This window comes from Siniperca chuatsi, linkage group LG2 (genome assembly GCF_020085105.1).
Source record: "Siniperca chuatsi isolate FFG_IHB_CAS linkage group LG2, ASM2008510v1, whole genome shotgun sequence".
Taxonomy (NCBI): domain Eukaryota; kingdom Metazoa; phylum Chordata; class Actinopteri; order Centrarchiformes; family Sinipercidae; genus Siniperca; species Siniperca chuatsi.
In genome coordinates this window covers 15,728,088-15,748,779 of record NC_058043.1, presented here as the reverse complement: position 1 = coordinate 15,748,779, position 20,692 = coordinate 15,728,088, and the positions used below count along the sequence as shown (strand labels likewise).

Here is a 20,692-nt window from a genome sequence, read left to right as displayed (position 1 = left end):
CTGAAACAAGTAGGCATTTTAGCTTAAACTTCAATGGTTTAGAATTAAAATTGTTGATTGTCTGTCGATCAACTAATTGATTAATCCATTAATTGTTTCAGCTTTTATATACATGTAAAGTCCTTTATTATTTACCTTATTATCATGATATTACACTATTCATGACATCTTGATGATATCTAATCTCATATATGTCCCAGCTCTACATTGCATTCTATCATAATGTATCAAAGTGTTTCTAGCTAGAGGTCAGCAGTTTGCAATGGGTATGACAGCCAGCTACATCAGTGTTCTATAGTCAATATTAGCTTATATGCTATAGCAGATGCACATTTCTAAATATCAAATCTGTCTGGCCCCTGTTTTCCACCCTTGTTACCTGAACCTCCACAATGCATCAAACTGTACTGCTTAACCATTTCAAGGTGCTAGTCCTTCTTTCATTCATTCTTGTTCTGTTTGGGCAGAGCCTATTGAAAAACAACTCATGCTGGACTCGCTTTAAAATGTGGGAACCAGCACAACATGGTTTTGGAGACCCCTGAGAGTCGGCAGGATTAGGTATCAGGAAAACAGATCCAGCAGATATTATATCCTGCACTGGGATTGATGAGTTCACACGGGGAACAGTTGGGAATGTAGGAAAACATCTCACAGAGAGATCCAACTTACTAACTGTGTTTTAGCAGCATTGGTGTGGCAGTAAAGGAGACCACAAGAGCTTCAGTCACATTCACATAAGCGTCCTCATTTTGACCCTTGATCTTTATGGAACTCCAAAAAATATTGGCCATTTATGTTATGAAACAAATAACGTGAAAATACACATTTCATCATTTTTATTTTCACTACAACAGTTTTACTGGAGTTCATATTTCATAATCAGTATTTCAAAGTGCCCTGTTTTTTTTTTTTCATTCTGGCAATTTTTCACAGTGACACTTGTACTATATACTGTCAGAGCTCAGCTCCTCTCAGCTAGAGCAACAACAATGCAAACGTAATTCTGATTTTGCTGCTGTGGAAACCCCAAGCTAACAAGTCAAGATAGTCATCCAACTGTCAGAGGGGGAATCCAACATAACCAGCCCGGAAAGTTGTTTGATAAATCGATTGATGGAATGTGTTTGATGAATATAAATAAACTACAACTCTGCACAGCTGTAGTTACACTTCCGAATGGCTCATTTGCATTGTGGCCCTCCAACATACAGCACATCACAAAACCACAACACCAGTCAAACACACATACATATCAGGAAGCTGAATGAGATGCTCTAGATAAGGCTACTGCTGATTTAGCATACAAAGATGTTATTGCAAGACCTTGAAAGAACTTAGCCTGGCAGTTAGACTCAACAGATAAAGATTTTAATTGGAACTTGGAGTGGTGACTATCTGCTGAGAAATAAGGATTTCATCTTCAACCACTTCACGCGTTTTAAGAGAATGGCACTATCGCCACCAAGCGGTCGACTACCTAGTTTGCATAGTAAAATCAGCCTGATTTTTAAGCTAAAATATTGAGTAAAGGGCTGAAAAACCCGGGTAAAAGACTGCGATTCTACTGAGTGTCGTATAATGGATGGTGGATGGTTGTGTAATGGTTTACCTTTTTCGGGTCATCATAAAATACTGCGATACATGAAAGCTTTGGTCCAATACTGAGTGACTCCTTAAAAAGTTGTCCGTAGTTTTTGTACGATCCTTTTTTAAATTTGTAGGCGAATGTAATCTTCTTTATGGGAGGAGAGCCAGTTAGTATGGTAATGTCTGAGAGGAGTCCCGAGTACAAAATGTAACCAGCTACTGTTGTAAGACATAACAACAGGCTAATGACCACACACAGACTGAGCCAGTCCGGCATGATAGCTTACTAACAGGCGGAGCAGGTACCGTTATTTAGTTAGCGTCTTCTGTTCTGAACACCTTACACACGGGTATTTCCTGTAACAGTCTAACATTTTTAAGAAAACGTTTTGTTGTTTTTAGTTGGCAATTGTCCTTGCCAGAACTTAAAACCACCAGATTGCACATTGCACAGGACTTCCTGGGAAGTACCATTTTTGCCGACCATAGGGGTGAATTTAGTTGCAAATAAACTTGTAAAACTTTTAGAAAGAAAACATGTCCATGTCAAACATATTTCAGATTTACTGGTGATGTACTTGTGTACAGTCAATATCCGCATAGGTCATTTGATAAATGTTAGATAAGTGCCAAATTTTGCAACAGGTAGCCTGCATTACTGTGATGCCCATCATTGCCACTTGTTTAATGTCTGTAACTCATTCTGACTGGAAGTGAAAGTCAGCGAACTGTAGACTCAACAGTTCACGGACTTTAATGTGTACAGTGATCACAAACAAGTGTAGTAGATCATTAAAAAACATTGGTTTATCTGATTTACCATGATGGCAAGCTACTTCCTTGATAGTGAAATAGCCTGAACTGCAATAATGGCATCTGTGGAATTGTGATTGAATCTTATAGATATTGCAAAAAAAGGGAGAAAAAAAAAGTTAAATTAATTTGAAATAGTTAAGCCTTAAAGAGTTCTAGAGTTGTGTAACATCTATGGCCCGTCTCATGAATAAACTGAGGGCTGGACTTGCAGTAAACATTGGAGCGCCTGAGATAAACTTCCCTTCTATTTTTTTTAAATCTACAACTTCGTGCAATTCATCCCGGATTCGTGAGAATGGCTGGGAATGTGAAAAGGTTTTACGACCTGACAGCTAAGCTGCTGTCTGGAGAAACCTTCAGTTTCTCTGCACTGAATGGGAAAGTTGTTCTCATTGAGACTGTGGCGTCTCTTTGAGGAACAACAACAACCAGAGACTACACTCAGATGAACGAGCTCCACAGTCGTTACCCAATGGACTCGTTATTCTGGGTGTGCCCTGTTTGGACATCAGGTAGGCCATGTGTGAATTCAAAAGTGACTGACATGCTCTGTTTTCCCATGAGAGGATACCATTTACATATTTAGAATATAATCTGTCTAGGACTCTAAAACAGCTCAAATGTGTCCCTCTTGATCATCAGACTATAGAACAAAAGCCAATAGCCTATGTATTGTTTATTAATGTCATAAATTCTAGTAACTATTGTCATCAATTTTAAATTTGAAGGAAAGCCTACCTGTGTTAAATTACACGCATCTTCCCAGTCGGCTTTGAGACCAGTTTGCTACAGTTTACATCCTTTAGTAATAATTGCAATATCACAACATTAAAATGCTCCATTACAAGTAAAGGTCCTGCTTTTAAAGTGTTATTATTACTAATGTGTTAATGGTAAAGTAGCATTTTATTGTAGTATTTGGTAGAGGTGGAGCTAATTTGAACTACTTTGTATACATATTTTATCATTTGATCATACTTTAGGTTTTGTATGTAAAAATGTGAATCTGCAAAATAACAATTTCTTCATCTGTCAGATAAATAGGAAATACAAAGTACCATATTTCCCTCTGAAGTAGAAGTATAAAGTAAAAACAAAATGTAACTTCTAATGTAAAACACAAGTACTTCAAATTATGTACAGAACAGAAAGAAATGTATACCACTGGCCTTCTTTTTATGAGTTTGAATGAAAACCTCAAGTGGCTTTTAATCAACTTGATGGCATACTGCCCAATTATAATGTATTTAATGTTTCTAACTTTTTTTTTATAACAGGAGAACTGCAAGAATGATGAAATACTAAAGTCTCTGAAATATATCCGTCCAGGGAATGGCTTTGAACCAAAGTTCCAGCTCCTCGAGAAGGCGGATGTCAATGGAAAAGATGCCCACCCAATGTTTGTTTATATCTGAAGGACAAGCTCCCATTCCCCTGCGATGATGCCTTGGCTCTTATGACTGATCCAAAGTTTATCATTTGGAGTCGCGTCAGTAGGAACGACGTCTCCTGGAACTTTGAGAAGTTCCTGCTCAGTCCTGATGGGGAGCCCTACAAGCGCTACAGCAGAAATGTCCTCACCATTGACATTGAGACAGATATTAAAGTGCTGCTTAAGAGGGTCAAGTAACGTGTGCTACGACACACTCTGGGTGGCTGTAAAGGATATCAGTTATGACCAGCCTGCTCAAAAAGTCAGTGCACATCTGTTTGGGGTGTTTTATCATGTTTAAGTCAATTGCAACACTCCTAAGTTTGTGATAACCATCAGTGTAGTACACAACGGTTGTTCAGTCTATTTACCTAATGAAGACACTCCTTAAAAACGTTTTTGTAAGGGAAGTTCCTGTTGAAGATGTAAAAGACTGACTCGGCCACTGTGTATAACTCATTTCATAAATATCTTCATTAGACTTAAAGAGGAGAAATACACATTTAATGTCATATAAACTGCTGCTGTCATTTGTATACAATGCATACTAACATACAATTCCTTGAAAATATTCGTACGCATCTGACAAATGTGTATACTTTGAGGTATTAAAATACTACTTTATATAGCAAGGTACTAGGTACTAGTAGTACTAGCTACTACTGCCAGCCTTCAAGTAGGCTATAAGTGGCCTGCTTGAGTTACCAACTCAAATTAAGGCAGTCCTGTGAGTTGTTTCTATCGCAAAAATGTATTTTGGTGGGTGCTGTACATCAGCCCAAAAAGCTTTCAATTAGCTACCTGAATAGCAGTGGTGGAAAGTAACTAAGTACATTTACTCAAGGGTACTTGACTTGTACTTTACTTGAGCATTTCCATTTTCTGCAACTTTATACTTCTACTCCATTACAATTCAGAGGCAAATAATGTACTTTTTACTCCACTACATTTATTTGAATACTTCAATTACTTGTTGATTCAGATTAATAATACAAAACATAATCAAGAAATAAAATATGAAGTCATTCACAAGCTAGCAGTGTATAAAGTAGTTAGCCCCACCTTTACCAGCTGCAACATTTAAGTGGTGTCTGCATAATGTGTACTTTTGCTTTTGATACTTTAAGTATATTTTGATGATTGTAGGTACAATTTTGAATGCAGGACTTTTACTTGTAACAAGTAGCCTATTTCTACACTGTGGTAAAATTACTTCTTCCACCACTGCTGAACAGTAATCTGACGCCAGCTAAGTAATTTATTAATGTGTCGTAACATTATAGTGCATAACGGTAAAACGCAAAACGTATTATTTAAAATAAGTTGGTTATTTGTATGAATTATTACCCATAGATAGCCTATAAAACAACAACGACACTTTGCCCGTGGCGTCTACGCTGTGCTTCCTGGATGGGCTATCCTTGATTGAACGCTACGCTAAACTGCGACTTATCCAAAATGGCTGGCCAGGAAGATCCAGTGCAAAGAGAGATTCACCAAGATTGGGCGAATCGAGAATATATAGAAGTTATTACGAGCAGCATAAAAAAAATCGCCGACTTTCTTAACTCATTTGGTAAGCTTTTAACAATGTTACGGATAAGGTCACCACTAATGTGCATATCTTGCGTAGATTGCTAGATCAAGTTAGCTAGTTCAGCTAGCTGTCCTGCTATTGCTAGCATTGATGTTGATGTTTTCAATGGCCACTCCCAGTTAGCAATTAGCTTTATTGTTAGCTGTGAGGTGTTTTCTCGTAGAAGTACCGTGACAGTTTGTTGTCGAGTCACCTTACATTTTGTTTCGCTTGTTAACTAACTTTAGCTACCTAGCAAGTGTCAAAACACTGCATTGAAAGTCTACTGGATTCAAGGGTTGAGACAGCTAATGGCTGTTAGGCCACTGCAAACGCTACGTTAGCTAGTCTGTTCGGATGTCATTAATGTTATACCAGCAGCAGCAAAACCCCTGAAATTGAAGGTTTTCTCTGCAATAGTTGTCAATAATAGTGACGCTGTTCATTTTTGTTGAGCGAACGTCGTTGTAATTGACAACATCGACAAGCTACGTCCCATGAGATGTCAGGGCTGTTGACTGCTAAATACAATTCATCATCCTTAGATATGTCGTGTCGATCCCGTTTGGCCACCCTCAATGAGAAGCTGACAGCGTTGGAGAGGAGGATTGAATATATCGAGGCGAGAGTAAGTATATTATATTGTAATTTAAATAAGCCTTTTTGTATTTGAATGTTTCAAAATGATATGGTCGTTACATAATATGAATCTCATTACAGGTGACAAAAGGAGAGACCTTGACCTAGAACTCATCATGGAAATTCATAGCATCCCAGAGCTCCCTGCCCATTCCCTACCCTGATTTTTATTTTTTTTTTTTGGAAAAAGTGTGATGGATTCCACCCTCCTTTTTTTGGGATCATGTGGACCATTTTTATATTATATGGCTGACTTCTGTGTTGTTTTATCTCATGACACATTTGTATAGAATACATGGGTCTGTCTTGGGTGTCAGTGACTCAAGCATAATCAATGTTAAAAAAACAAACATAAGCTCCGCAAGTATTGGTTTCAAAGAATATTGTGGAGCTCAATTATGGATCTGGTATCAGTGCAACTTATTGACCATCTGTGTTGTATACAGTGTTATAACCACATCAGAGATTTAAGAAAGGGGGACATTTTTGTGTGCCAAGTTGAAAGAGTAATTGTGTAGTCATCTTTATTAAGGACCTGCTTGTACAGTGAATGGTTTGGTGATGTTTCAGGATTTACATACTGTAATAAATGATAAACAATGACTGTGTTTCGTTTTTGTTGCTTATCTTTCAGCTTTATTGACCAGGTATGTTGACACAAAAAGGAATTTGAGTCTAGTTCTCAGTAGCTCTCAACATAGGCTACTTAGAGTAGACAAGTTTACAGGAAGATACAAATATAGATAAACAGCAGAGGTGGACAGCAAACATTACATTATACAGCTCAAATTGTTATTGGGTTGTCATGAGTCCATTCCATAGCAGTGGCATGAAACATTTAATATTGTAAGTGTTATATGAACAATAGGCTATATTATACATACAGATGGATTTATGTGCATACTGTATGACAATGGAAGAACATTATGTACATGCTATTGCGGAATATGCATATGAAACTGTAATAAAGAATTTAGTAAACGTTGTAAGAAATATTCCAGATTATAGGGGATGCTAGTATTTCTCCTGTAGATTCTTAACAATCCTTCACTTTTTGTGAATATGCTCCTCATTTTTCGCAACTGACAGGATAAGAGGACACTTCTGTGTTACAAATAGACAAGAGGCTGAAATCTCTGAAATTTCACTTTACAGCAATGTTCTGCAAGTCATTAAAAAGGCTGAAGTGAGTCAAACCTCCAGATCAATCACTTTATTAAAGCATTCCAATCATATGGACTTGAATGGCAGTCTAAGACGCATACAGGCTAATTTACATGTATACTCTATTTATTTTTACTAATTACAAATTTTACTATGCTAATTTTGTTTAGTAAATATCAGAATAAATTGGAGGACAAGTCGAACAGCAGTGGGGTTTAGTGTGGTTTTGGGACCAGGTTGAAGAAACAGGAATTAAAATTGCTCTAACGTTACACAATCAAAAGTAAACCTTTATTTAGCAGTCATGTAGGTTCTGTGGCTTTTTGCAATTTGCTATGCAATGCAATGCAATCCACTGAAAGTTTAAAGTCAAATTATCAAAACATTTAGAATTTTTAAGGCACTAAGCGACTACAAACCACGTCCATATATTGCAAATATGGCAAGCTGGAGAGCTATGTGCAAATCAAAATGGCGGAAAACTTGAGAGTGTGCATTTAGCCCTTAGTTTAGCCTTTCAGGCAGCACTTCAAACTTAACACACCATCCATAGTGCTCTACACATCCATTTCTGTTCAGGTAGCATGCCTCCATCTTTAGCATTGGCAGAAAGACAGCGGTAACAACCTGTGAGCCCAGCCAACCCCAGCCGTGGTCGCGAACCAAATCTTAATCTTTTGTAAATTAATCATCAGAACCTGTTCGAGACGATCGAGACCAAGGGCCCAGGACCACGGAACGCCTGTGAGAGAAATTCGGGGCGAAATGTTTTAACTTCCCATAATGCAGCGGGCTTTACACCAATGCATCTTGGGACAAAGAAGGTGTCGTAGTAGCAAAGACGGGTTCATCTGTGGTTGTAGTGTTGTGAAAAGTCCTTGGACGTGAGATGAATATCCTTGCCCACAATTTTTCGATTATAATTTAGAAAAAATACTAGTGGGTAATCACATTGTTAACAAACTACACTGGTGAGTTACTGTACATTCAGATTGGAAACTGAAACAATCTTAAAGCTTCTCATTGGCGTAGTTGGTTGCGACATAAATTATGTCTGTTTGCTAACGTTAGACCGGGTCCATGTTATTGCTTACAAGCATTTTGTTGTACCCTCTTGTGCTCATTGTAATCTTAAAAAAATCGACTGTTTATTATGTTAATAAACTAAAAACACAACAGGGTGTTTGTTTAATTCGAAACTCTTGCCATTTTTGCTTTCTAGAGGTCGTGTGTGCTGCAGCGAGAAATGGGAGCTGATAAAAGGTGAGTAAGGTAACTAGTAACACGCCGTTCGCCATTGTAGGTGTGGTTAAGTATATTGGCAGTATTATTTTAGTCCAAGTTCAAATACTTGTTCTGTCTTCAGAGGGAAAACGTTACGCTACGCTAAATTGCATTCAGATCGCCTGCCTGTAATTTGTCAGTTAACGTTAGCCTTTAGTAACGTCAACGTTACACAGTTCACGTTCATATAACTTGTGCATTTCCGAAGCCAGGGTCATTTCAGAAACGTTAACGTTAAACACTTGTGAATGTGTAACCTAACCTTGCCATTTCATTAACTATTCTTACTCTTAAAGCCAAATCTGAAGAACAGTCAGTCTGTGAAAATGCACGATATTTTCCTCATGGTCTTAAAAAATGCCCACCATGCGAGATACTATAGGACAATACTTTTACTAACGTTTCCGTCCTACCTTGTCTTAATAAAGGCAATACTACCCAAAGTCGTTATTTTATAGAGATCTTAAATAGTAAGTTGGAACACAGTATAAAGACCCCCTGCACTCAAAAACATGTTTTTCTTCTTGTTCCTACAGTTGGATGTTTGAGCTTCACTGTGCAGAATGATGTATGTGCAGAGTTTGACACTAGAAGGCTGTTTTCACATTCATTTGCTCAAAGTGGAAAGTTTCTCTGTGCTCATTGAAAATCTGATTGTAAGGGTTGGGCCTATGAGCATGATTAGTGCCATCACAAATAGTTTGGAAGCCAATCCTGATCCAATGTGCAACTTAGTCATCAGTGCACATACACTGAGAATGGACTTTACAGTGAAGTAGACGACATTGTGTCCAGCAGGAAAGAAATAGATGCCTTTTTAAGGATTTTAATGCAAAAATACTTTTTTTGCGGAAAATACATATCAGACGCACATTATTGTTCCAAGCAGACAATTTGTATATATATTTTAATACATGTCTGGAGGTGATCCAGACACATCTTAAGTATCCTACATGGCATAATGGAGAGAATATAGACTTTAATCAAGAAATCTCAAAGAAAACTTGGCGTTTGGTATGACATCTCCAATGAAAATGGTTAATTTAATATTGAATTAACATGACAGGAAAAGTATAAATGCTGACTTTTTTATAATAAAGTAATAAAATGACCACACCTGTGTATTGTAGCTTCTTTAGCAGAGTTAGGCACGGTGCTCTCCAGTTTGAGAGAAAGTTGTATGCCAGGGCTGTTTTTAATGTATCTAACTACTGAAATGAGACTGTAACCACTAACTTTGTGGTTACTTTCTTGCACAGTAGATCAGCTTCTCTCAGTCTACATCACATAAATTGAGAAATCAAGAATGACTACAAAGGCAGGAAATCTTTTTGTGTGTTGGGTTTTCTTATTCTGGAAATATTTTGTAACCAGTTGAGTACCAAAAACATTGTTTGAGTGTTAATAAAACTTATACAGATGTAAATGTTGAAAAGCATTTTTGATATACGCAAGTACTGCAACAAACACTGTAAACGTTGAAGTATTTCTGTGTAAATCTTTTTTATCAGGTTTTTTTTCTCTATAATGTTAATCAAGAAATTATATTGGTGAGCTTGCTGATACAATAGTATTTGAGTGAATCATATTATAGGGAATATAATACAATTGCATAGTAGTTGTGCTGATGTTTTACTTTTCAATGTCCTCACGAATAGGATTAGTCGGACAGAACGTAGCGGTAGGTATGGCTCTGACCAGCCCCGTGATGAATCAGAATGGCGTGACAGACGAGAGAGGGACCAAGAGCGTGATCACAACATGCGCCGCTGGGGGGAAGAGAGACGTAGTGAACGTTTTGAAGGAGATCGTCGAGGATCAAGAGACAGTCCAGAGGTAGGTATTCTAATGTTCAGTGACTTTTAGTGGTGTTATAATGTTTTAGTAAAAATACGTTGTTTGACGACATCCACACTTAACTGATGCACTGATCTGTTTGTTTTAAAGCAAAGAGAAAGGAAACGACGTAACAGTGATAGATCAGAAGATGGTTATCACTCTGATGGCGACTACCCAGAGCAGGATTACAGAAGGGAGCCTGGGGAGGAGAAGAAGAGCAAGACCATCATGCTCTGGGGTCTGTCTCCTCATGTCACTGAGGATGATGTAAGTCTTTAGTTTTCTTCTGCAGTTATGCAACCTCTTTTGTGTTTAGTTTGGTTTTATGTGTGTGCACCACTTAATCTGTAAGGTTAAAAGTGCCTTTTAAATTGGGGGCAGGTTTTGAATCATAAGGTTAAAGTACCATCTGCATGTTGTTGTTCAGATTCGTTTTGCCATAGACCAACTGGAGGGGCCGCAGCCAGTGGATGTCAGGCTGATGAAAAAGAAAACAGGTGAGAACCAGATATGATGGACCCCGACTCCCCCCAGTCTTTGACCATAGGGCCAATCTGCTTCCATTCAGACCCATTTTCCCATAGCAGCTAGTAGAGAATTGTATCAAGTTGCTTGAAAAAGTATTTAAAATGTTGATTTAAGACATTCATTTCAGTTCATTGTGGAACTTTTTAAGGTAAGTAAGAACAGCAATAACAGTATTGAGAAAGTCAATTGGCAGACACACTCTGTTGTTGAGTGTGGTTCAAACTGTGGTATTCAGCAGGATTTCTTGCTATGGTAAAACTCGTAAGGAGTGGCCTATTGTGTACCAAACAGGGCCTGGGTCGTGAAGCAGTTTGTGGAAGAGTTTGAATTATATGCCCATGGACTCTTAACTAACACGCCTCCCGTCTATATTTGAATGCTGTCTCTAGGTATAAGCCGTGGTTTCGCCTTCGTGGACTTTTATCACTTGCAAGATGCTACACGATGGATGGAGACCAATCAGGTTGCTTCACAATCGCCAAGTCTAGTTTTAATCTTGGGGATATGGAAAAATAACCCAAAAGGCAACCAAAGTGCATTGAATAAGTAGTGTGGAAACTGTATAGATCTTTTTGGAAAAAAAAACCATGGATTGTATGCCACAGAGCAAAAAGATTTGATTTGTATATTATTAGAGATGATTATATTCCTGATTTATATCTTAATGTTTTAACAAATATTTTGTTTGGTTAATTGTAATGACAGTAGCATCAAAGCTGCAGATTTGACTTGTATTGTGAAGTCATCTCCTTAAGAAATCTGCATTTAAGATCATGAACACACTATATTTACCCTGCTGATAGAGGCATTATCATTGAATTTTCAGAGTTCAATATAAGCTCAGACTTTTCTTTTTTAAGCTTACCCCTCAGTAGATGGGGATTTTTTAATCTTCGTTGTTTTTTCTTGTTTTAAAGAAGTCAAAAATGTCTGTTAGGGTCACATTGTACACTCTGCTCCAGCTCAGCCTGGGCACTCGGGTCCCAAACACCTAAAGAACCCTCCACACATCAGGCTCACATATACATCATGTGCCTGTCTTGTCTTTAACACAAAGGCTATCTGTTGGGGGTCCCTCTCCCCCATCTCTCCCTTCCAACACTGCTTGCTCTATTGATGAGATTGATGCTTGCCAGGAATGCTTGACTGATTTTTGTCGTCCTCTTTCAGAAACGTCTGACCATCCAAGGCAAAAGTGTGGACATGCACTACAGTCACCCCAGAAACAAGTATGAAGACTGGCTCTGCAACACTGTAAGTTAATGATCTGTCTTGGTTTCATGGCCACATTATCCAAACAATGCTACTACAGAACACCACACACACACACACATACATACACACATACAGGCCTATAAGTATATATGTTAGGCCTATAAGTTACAAATGTTGCAGTCCTGTCAGCTAATTTTGTGGTAGACCCACATTTGGATAAGCGGTAAAGGTTAGGTTGTGTCTCAGGTAAGTATGGTATGCTGCACCAATATAGATTGCCTGTTTTCTGAGGCAGCACTGTTCAGGGCTTTAGTAGGTGTATAATAAAAATGATGTGAACGGTTACTTGCAGTGTGGCCTGTACAATTTCCGGAGGAGGCTGAAGTGCTTCAGGTGTGGAGCAGCCAAAGCTGGTAAGTAGTTAAATCAACAAGAGGCCACTGACTGCAGACATCCGAGCTGCCTGGGTCTGCAGTGCTGGGATGCAACGCAAAGTTTGTGTTGTGTTGTTGTCACTCTGTCAGATGTAGGCAAAGTGCATAGATGGGAAACAGCATGCATTTTTTCCTTGCTACCTGACATCACAAAATGGGGACAAAACACAATACATGATGGAGTTTATAAAATAGGCTGTGAAATAAGCTATCTGATATTGTAAACACTGACTCATTTCTAGCAGTTTTTTTACACTTATACCTCTTATACCACTTCCAGTTCTTTGATATCACAGTCCTGAAGGTTATGTTAATGCACCTCTTACTTCTGTTATTCTCTCAACAGAAAGTGAAACCAGCAATAATACTGGAGTCTCTGAAACTCAGCCCAGTGGAGATTTCTATGGCGACAGTAAGGACTTCTCTTTAATAGATGCATTGTCCCACTAAGTTTGGAAATAAAAATATCCCTATCCATGGTAGGTTGTTCTTAAATATAGACTTTTCTCCTGTACAGCAATCATCCTGAGAAATATTGCTCCTATAACCACCGTGGAAGCCATCATGACAGCACTGGCACCATATGCTAATCTTTCATCTAACAACATTCGCCTCATCAAGGACAAGCAGACGGGCCAGAACAGAGGGTTTGCCTTTGTACAGCTGTCCTCTCCTCTGGTAAAGCATTCTTTAATATGTACAGATGAATGTTATTGTTACTGTTATTCAGCATCAATCTACTGCTATAACAATAAACCACTTATCAATGGCTTCCATTTGTCTTTTCTACTAAAATGACTCCTTAGTTGTCTAAAATGTTTCTCCTTGCTCAACTCGCCACCTCAATGATGTCTCTATCACTTTAAATTCAATATCACTCCTTTTCACAGGAGGCCTCTCAGCTGCTAACCATCTTACAGGGACTGCAGCCTCCTTTAAAACTGGATGGAAAAACAATTGGGGTGGATTATGCAAAGAGTGCTAGAAAGTGAGTATACTAGTGTATAATGTACATTTATATTCTTAACTGTTTAATTAGTTTGCAAACCTTGTGTATTTTTCATCAAATTGCCTGTTTTGATCCACAATAAAGAGAAGAGATTCAGCCACACTCAAATTAAAGGTGGGAATTAGCTTGTTTGCCTTTTGTCTGTTTTAGGGACCTTTTACTACCTGATGGGAATCGTGTCAGTGCTTTCTCTGTGGCCAGCACAGCCATTGCTGCAGCCCAGTGGTCCTCAAGTCAGGTAGGCCCATTTTCAGTCAACATCCTGTTATTTAACATCTGTCAATGCAACAGGCTCATAACCCATGCTTTACCTTTACAGCCACAGCAGAGCTCCGAGGGAATGTCTGAGTACAGCTACCTGCAAGAAGGCTATACTCCACTGTCACAGGTTAGTAGAACAAATGAAGCAAACATTGTAACAGTTAGCTTGAGAGTAGATCATTTCTGACATATTTTAATTTGTTGGCTTTAAAGATGCATTCAGTAAAACATGGCTCTCTAGTAGCATCTAGTGGTAGCTATAGGAGACTACAACCTGGACAACGCATGTCCTCAGAGAAATAATTGTTCAGCAAATTCTATATACTGGTTTGATTAATCAGTGTCAAGCTTACTAACAATTATATTACTGATGACTGATGACTTCAGAGATAAGACATGAGGCTGTAACCGGATATCATAACAATATTTTAAATATTGAGCCAATGTTACAAATTTTACACTGACAAGTATCTACATGTCCTTTGGGTAAAAGCTGACTTAGATGAGGTAGTTTCACACCACTGAAGCTCAAAAATCTATATTTCAATGAATGGCTTTTTCAATAGGACTACCAGACGTACTACCATCAAGGAGCAGGAGCCAACACCTGTCAGGGAAATGGGATTCTAGGAGGTATGAATTTTATATTTATATATAATATATATAAAAGCACTATTGCTAACCATTTATTGTATAATATTAATATTACAGTTAGTATTTAGTAAAATGTAGTTTTTCAGTACTTTTTATGTGCTGACATGTAATAGTAGAGTAGATTATAGCTTTTAGAAGCAACAAGCACAAAACAAGAGATAATTTGACTTTGTTTGCGCAGTGATGTTGATGAGTGTTGAAAAAATTAACACATATCTTTGCTTTTCCAATTTTAGCTGCCCCAGGTGTAAAGATTGTTCCAACTGCAGCTGGGGTAGTAATCTCACAGACTGCGCAGGTCTACCAACCCCATATAATTGCGCAGCCTGCTGTACAGGTAACATATACATTTTCATTCTGTAATTACACTATAGTACCATTATTCAAATGCATGGTGTAACAATCTCTGAATAACCATTACATTAATTGCAGGCATTGTCACTTGCCCAGCAATTGGAGGCAAAAGCCCAGATGGGACATTTTTCTGGCATTGAAGCTGCGTCTGTGCCTGTTGCCTCCCTAGCTGCTGCCACTGTCACCGCTGCCAGTGCATTAACAGCCTCAGGACAGACAGCTGATACCAACACTGGTATGAGCACACAAGTTTCCTTAAAACCTGTCCTGTTGAAGTGTGATGTGCCTAAAGAGAAAATCCTCTTGAGGTCACTGTCATGTACATAGTGTTTCCCTGGATACAGCTTTAAACTCAGACTTGAGAATTGCCTGTAGAGAAGAGTGTTAAGAGTGATATGCTGTTTCTAAATTGAAAATTTGATGAACATCAAGTCTTGTACAAACTGATTCAAAGCATTACATTTAAAAACAAGACGGCCATGACTAGTCTTTGATATGACTGACTAAATATATGGGCCATGGAGCAATATCTGAGATTACTTTCTATTGCTAAAGTTTAGCTGCCAGAGATTCAAACTCATGAAATCAAAAGGTGTCTGCCTTTTAGACTGATTTCAGTAGGGAAGGCTAGTGAAAATTGGAGCTGGGACCACTTATTGATTTATCAATAATGCAATAATATTGGTAACTGAAAGTTGTTGTTTTTTTGTTGTTTTTTTTTTTTTTTTTTTTATGAAAACTTCTCTAGACAAACTTGTATTGTCCCAGTCCTAGTGTACAAGTCCTCTTGATTTTTGTTTTGGAAAGATGCATTACTGATCACAAATACTCAACTTACAAGGCAACTGTTTTTATAGTTTGTAAAATAAGTTTTCTACACTAATTGTTAATGATATTATGTTTTATAATTGACAGTTCTTCCTGATACATCCACCTATCAGTATGATGAGTCCTCTGGCTACTATTATGATCCTCAAACTGGCCTCTACTATGACCCAAACACTCATGTAAGTAGCCACCAACCAACCACCATGTGAGCCACTTGGTTTTCTGTCATGTTGGTGAGAGTCACAGGAGTTTATATTGTTTTGTTTATATATGTTGGTGTTTAAATCTTTTCAGTATTACTACAACTCTCAGACCCAGCAGTATCTGTACTGGGACAGTGAGAAGCAGACATACGTACCTGCCTCAACCGACACAAATGCTGGACAAAATGATAACACAAGCGGCTTTGCAGCAGCAGGCAGCAAAGAAGGCAAGGAGAAAAAAGAAAAGCCCAAAAGCAAGACTGCGCAGCAGGTACTGTGATATTAATTCTACATCAGCACTCACTGTTATGCATGTAGCTTCTACTTCAACTTCTGTGTAGCCTTTTCTGAATATTTTTCATCTTTGGGATTTTAATTTCATGTTGAAATCTGTTTGATTCTTTCAGATTGCTAAAGACATGGAGCGGTGGGCTAAAACTCTCAACAAGCAGAAAGAGAACTTCAAGAGTAGCTTTCAACCTATTAGTCAAGAAGAGAGGAAGGAGGCAGCAGCTGCTGATGCTGGCTACATACTGTTTGAAAAGAAGGTAATCCAGTAGGATTCATTATCTGACAAAGTTCTGAGCCTGTATGTGACGTTAATGTTCTAAATTGGTTGATTGATTTAAACAAAAAACTAATATATATTTTATTTATTTAGCAGGCAGGAGGTCTAGACAGACTCATGCCAGAGTTGCCAAGGGGCCCTGAGGAGGAGCCACCAACCAGCTCAGTCAACACTTCCAAGGTGAGTGCTTTCTACATCCCTGGTTTTGTGAGCGTGAACTTTTCCTTTGCAGTGTTATAGCAATTATTGTCAGTCATTTTAATTGCATTGTAAATATTCTGTATGCACTGAGTTATATTCAGGTGTTTTTATGCCAACAATGTTTACCCCTGCCTTTGTTTATCCATGGTGTGGTTAGTGTGGCCTTGTGGCAGCCTACAGTGGAGACAGTGACCCTGAGGAGGGGGGAGCAGAGCTTGATGGTGGTGAAGGAGGCCAGGACAAGCTGACAGACTGGACAAAGTTGGCCTGCTTGCTGTGTAGGAGACAGTTTCCCAACAAAGAGAGTCTGATTCGACATCAGCAACTCTCTGATCTCCACAAGGTAACATCACACATATTGTCTTCGTGCGTAAATATAGTTAAAGTCCAAAGTGTCAGTCATACCGTAAGACCATTAAATTATTGAGGTATTCATCTTGTCACTGGTCTTTCCTAGAAAAACCTGGAGGTTCTCCGCAGATCTAAAATGAGCGAAGCAGAGCTGGAAGAGTTGGAGAAAAGAGAGACTGAGGTTCGGTTCAATACAGAATCACTGCTCCACATGACTAGTGAGTCATATTTTTGCCCTAGTTAATGTGACTGCATTTTAACGTTCAAAATGTTTTTGTTCTTCCGGTAAATAGATGAAATATAGAGACCGGGCAGCCGAGAGGAGAGAAAAATATGGCATCCCTGAACCCCCAGCGCCCAAAAAGAAGAAATTTAGCCAACCAACACCAGTCATGTAAGCAACTTTGTTTTGTCAAGTTACTGATTCGTATATTATGCTGTTTCCCAGTCCTTGCACGGCTCTACTTGTTCATTTTGTGTTTGTTTAGTAATTTAATTTTAAAAAAATCCCTTTTTTTCCTGTGCAGTAACTATGAACAGCCCACTAAAGACGGCCTTAACAGTGACAACATTGGGAACAAAATGCTACAGGCTATGGGGTGGAAGGAGGGTAAAGGTCTCGGTCGCAACCAGCAGGGCATAACTACACCAATTGAGGTATCCACAACAATTACCTGGTGGTGTATCCAATATACATCAGCATCAATAACTGTATATACCTCTAAAAAGTACTTAAGTTTGTCGTTTTCCTCCACAGGCACAGTTGAGAACAAAGGGAGCTGGACTTGGCACGAAAGGCACCAACTACACCCTCTCTGCTTCAGACACGTACAAAGACGCAGTCCGCAAAGCCATGTTTGCTCGCTTTACTGAACTGGAATGAGTTGTTAGTCTCGATCTCAAATGATTTTTTTTTCATGGTCTACAAATTATTTGCTTCTTTTTGAGGTGGAGCTCCACCACGTCTTCATCAACAATGACAAGTGAATTGACATGGAAGAAAGAGAGAGGTTCTTCTTTAATGATTTCACCCCTTGTATGATACCTGATGATTATGCCTCTTCCCATAATGGTTAAACCAGACAGTAGAAAGAATCTGTAATGGAGGCATATTAAGATGGTGAATAATATAATTTATAAAATGTATATAGGCACAGTAAATTTACTTCCCTTGTTTACATATTTCTTGTGTTAATGCCATTTTTCTGTCTCAGCATGTTAAAAAGATTGTACAGTTTATACAAAAATGTTGTCTGTACAGAAAATAAATTGCAAGGGATTTATGATGGGTTTTATCATATTTTATTACCTTTAGCAGAAATGTTATTCAACAAATTATGAAAATTATTAACAAGGCTTTGTACTCATACATCATATAATTAGACCAGAAGATGTAGGATCTGAAGTTACAGTGCAATTAATGATTAATTATTAAAGCAAAAGTAGGGCTATAAAATGGTCACTATCTCACTGCACAGAATGTTAAGTGCGAATGACTCCTGTTGATCGAAGTGCATTCTGCATAGGCAAAGCCCATTTTAGTATTTATAAATTTCTAAATCATACTCAACTCATTTAAAGTGATGTTATACTGCAGTGTAACATTTCACTGTTAGTTGAAGAAATTAAACTACTGATACTGCAATGATAAGCTGGGGAGTCATGTGGCAGTACCACCATGTCCTGAATTTTGAAAATCTATTTCACAAAACTAGTCACAACCAAGCAATACTTTTTTTTTCTGTTGATATTTTTAATGAAGAACGTGTCCTTGATCATGAAACTTGGAACTGGACAAACGCCTGGTGGAATATGCAGTGGACCACCATGACAGCTTACAGTAGAAACCAGATGGGTCGTGTGTGTTAAGTGTGAGCTCCACTATCGATGGTTTTAGCCTAAAGTTCTTTTAACGGTTTGTACACATTTCCTGCTGTTGAAATGTTGGGGATTTTTAGTATTTTCACTCATGCAGGTACAAGAGATGGGGCGAGTAACTAGCATTGTCCAGGTCAGTGACAATGGTAAAATAATCAACAATGCTAGCTGGGACTTATTTTAATAGAGGCTAAAGAGCAGGATTTTTCTCTTCTTGTAACCCTGAAAGCACTTTTAACTCAGGCAAGGGTTCTTTGTATGTTTGCTCACGTTCACTTGCTAAAGTTTGCTGTGCCAGCTGACCTGCATCATCTCCTATATAGTCAGTACTGAAGCTTACGAAGCTACTTCATACTGTATGAAGAATGGCTGTGTCAGTGTGCTCAACAATGCAGCTTTCATGATTTTTGATAATTTAACTTATAATAAAAAGCTTGCTATGCATTGTCTTCTATACAAATATTAAGGTTGTAGTGAGGCTGTCCTTCCACTAGAGGGTACAGGTTTAAGGCCATGTGCTAACTGGCATTCATCCTGCTGCCTGTCCTTCAGCAAGACACCAATTTTTTTCCCAGCTTCAGCAATTCAGTTGTTGATCTTGCAGTCAAATCTTCTAGTGAAGGCGACACCAAAAAAATATTTCCCCAGTGAGACAAATAAAGAACCAGATTCCAGGATTACCATGTTGGCAAAATATGGCCTTTCGTGACCCATCCCATGTTTGGTCTGGCCTGATCCAGACTCTTCATTTACTACTTGATGGGCTTTCTTTCATCTTGTTGGAGCTTTCACTGTTGCAATGTCATGGTAAGATGTAATACACCTTGAGGAGAGCTGGTTTTGGTGGCAGTGTAGTGGACTCTGTGGAGCCAGCAACAAGCGTAACTGTCCTGCCATAATACACAGTGAGATACAGAAAATACCAAGAGTGTCTTATTGCCTTGTTGTATTTAACAATGACATACCACTGGGAGGCAGCGTTGTTCCTTGATATTCCTGGGGAAATGTTTTGTATATGAAACAAGAAATGGTGTGCTCGATTGTAAATAATAATTTGTCCTTTTTTATACTGAAAATATTGAGAGGATATGACATATCAATATTGTGCCAAACTGCGTTGATGGGGTCGTTTTATCTCTTATGTCATTTTGTCCTCTGGCATTTCAAAGGAAAGTCAGAATTTTGAATGTCCTGCATTCGGCTCAAGCCCAGTATGAGCATTTATAGTACAATATTGTAATATAATAGTCACAGAACACGCAAAGCTGAGAGTCATGTTGGTGCTCTCTCTTGTGTTTATTCCTTTGAGGTACTTTCCTGCAATTACATAAGCAAGCTTTTGCTGTTCATGTATAATGATGATCAGTGCAAGACAAGTACTGTATGTAATAATAGGGATTTGTGTATGTAGATTCTTTTTAGTGTGGTCACAGTGGAAAGTTTCTCAGGCTAAGATAAAAGAACCACTCGACATGCAGAAACGAGTCTCTTTAACCTGTCTTCCCTGTCATTTTCAACTCTTATGTGCCTGTATTATATCTGTAATGTGATGTGTTATAGTTTTAATTTCCCCCCATCTTTCCATTGCAAGCTAGCATCACTGATTAAAAAAAGACGACATTTGCATCTGGGTGACATTGCATTGGATATGTTGTCTATTAGCATACATTATGTGGTTTTAAAGATTTGCCAAAACATTAGTTTGAAGAGCGAGTCTTTTAACACATGGTAGGTTATGACACATCAGGCTCTGACCATGCTTTGGCGATTCCATAGTAAGTTGAAGAAAAAAACCTGTTTGTGTTGCTTCTGTGTGTCTTTTGTTTAAAGAGATCATTGCCCTCTGAGTTCAAGGTCTTTGTGCATCT

General features: G+C 38.4%; 3 protein-coding genes and 1 pseudogene across 5 annotated transcripts in view; 3 read left to right on the top strand and 1 right to left on the bottom strand.

Moving 5' to 3' along the window:
* LOC122864400 (testis-expressed protein 264 homolog) overlaps nucleotides 1–2,038 on the bottom strand; it is a 33,217-nt gene extending 31,179 nt beyond the window's left edge. Inside the window, exon 1 of the mRNA XM_044171769.1 lies at nucleotides 1,613–2,038. Within this exon, the coding sequence (XP_044027704.1) occupies nucleotides 1,613–1,867 (255 nt within the window). The 5' untranslated portion in view covers nucleotides 1,868–2,038. The remainder of the gene's footprint in view (nucleotides 1–1,612) is intronic.
* A 215-nt stretch (nucleotides 2,039–2,253) lies between these two features.
* LOC122864404 lies at nucleotides 2,254–4,352 on the top strand (annotated as a pseudogene).
* An 880-nt stretch (nucleotides 4,353–5,232) lies between these two features.
* Nucleotides 5,233–6,656, top strand: brk1 (BRICK1 subunit of SCAR/WAVE actin nucleating complex). The gene is made up of 3 exons (XM_044219566.1): nucleotides 5,233–5,414; nucleotides 5,960–6,042; nucleotides 6,135–6,656. The coding sequence occupies exons 1-3, from the start codon at nucleotides 5,297–5,299 to the stop codon at nucleotides 6,159–6,161; spliced, it is 228 nt and encodes a 75-aa protein (XP_044075501.1). The 5' UTR covers nucleotides 5,233–5,296; the 3' UTR covers nucleotides 6,162–6,656.
* Nucleotides 6,657–8,027: 1,371 nt separating this feature from the next.
* On the top strand, nucleotides 8,028–18,229 carry rbm5 (RNA binding motif protein 5). Of its 3 annotated transcripts, XM_044219552.1 has the most exons (26): nucleotides 8,037–8,188; nucleotides 8,440–8,480; nucleotides 9,038–9,069; nucleotides 10,160–10,337; nucleotides 10,449–10,607; nucleotides 10,768–10,837; nucleotides 11,258–11,331; nucleotides 12,039–12,122; nucleotides 12,436–12,496; nucleotides 12,864–12,929; nucleotides 13,035–13,195; nucleotides 13,408–13,505; nucleotides 13,677–13,764; nucleotides 13,846–13,914; nucleotides 14,354–14,420; nucleotides 14,678–14,778; nucleotides 14,874–15,030; nucleotides 15,711–15,802; nucleotides 15,918–16,097; nucleotides 16,234–16,374; nucleotides 16,488–16,574; nucleotides 16,753–16,938; nucleotides 17,053–17,127; nucleotides 17,240–17,340; nucleotides 17,474–17,603; nucleotides 17,704–18,229. In XM_044219552.1, the coding sequence occupies exons 3-26, from the start codon at nucleotides 9,065–9,067 to the stop codon at nucleotides 17,827–17,829; spliced, it is 2,556 nt and encodes an 851-aa protein (XP_044075487.1). In that variant the 5' UTR covers nucleotides 8,037–8,188; nucleotides 8,440–8,480; nucleotides 9,038–9,064; the 3' UTR covers nucleotides 17,830–18,229. The 3 variants fall into 3 exon arrangements, with proteins under 3 accessions (XP_044075477.1, XP_044075469.1, XP_044075487.1); XM_044219542.1 differs by lacking the exon at nucleotides 9,038–9,069 and having other exon boundaries at nucleotides 8,028–8,188; nucleotides 16,491–16,574; XM_044219534.1 differs by lacking the exon at nucleotides 9,038–9,069 and having other exon boundaries at nucleotides 8,028–8,188.
* The last annotated feature ends 2,463 nt before the right edge of the window (nucleotides 18,230–20,692 follow it).

What these genes read in the sequence shown, in the direction of transcription:
- brk1 (XM_044219566.1), top strand. Translation starts at nt 5,297, where the DNA reads ATGGCTGGCCAGGAAGATCCAGTGCAAAGAGAGATTCACCAAGATTGG. An exon ending in CGACTTTCTTAACTCATTTG is followed by an intron (nt 5,415 to 5,959) that starts GTAAGCTTTTAA and finishes CATCATCCTTAG; the next exon opens with ATATGTCGTGTCGATCCCGT. An exon ending in TTGAATATATCGAGGCGAGA is followed by an intron (nt 6,043 to 6,134) that starts GTAAGTATATTA and finishes ATCTCATTACAG; the next exon opens with GTGACAAAAGGAGAGACCTT.
- rbm5 (XM_044219534.1), top strand. An exon ending in GCTGATGAAAAAGAAAACAG is followed by an intron (nt 10,838 to 11,257) that starts GTGAGAACCAGA and finishes TGCTGTCTCTAG; the next exon opens with GTATAAGCCGTGGTTTCGCC. An exon ending in TGGAGATTTCTATGGCGACA is followed by an intron (nt 12,930 to 13,034) that starts GTAAGGACTTCT and finishes TCTCCTGTACAG; the next exon opens with CAATCATCCTGAGAAATATT.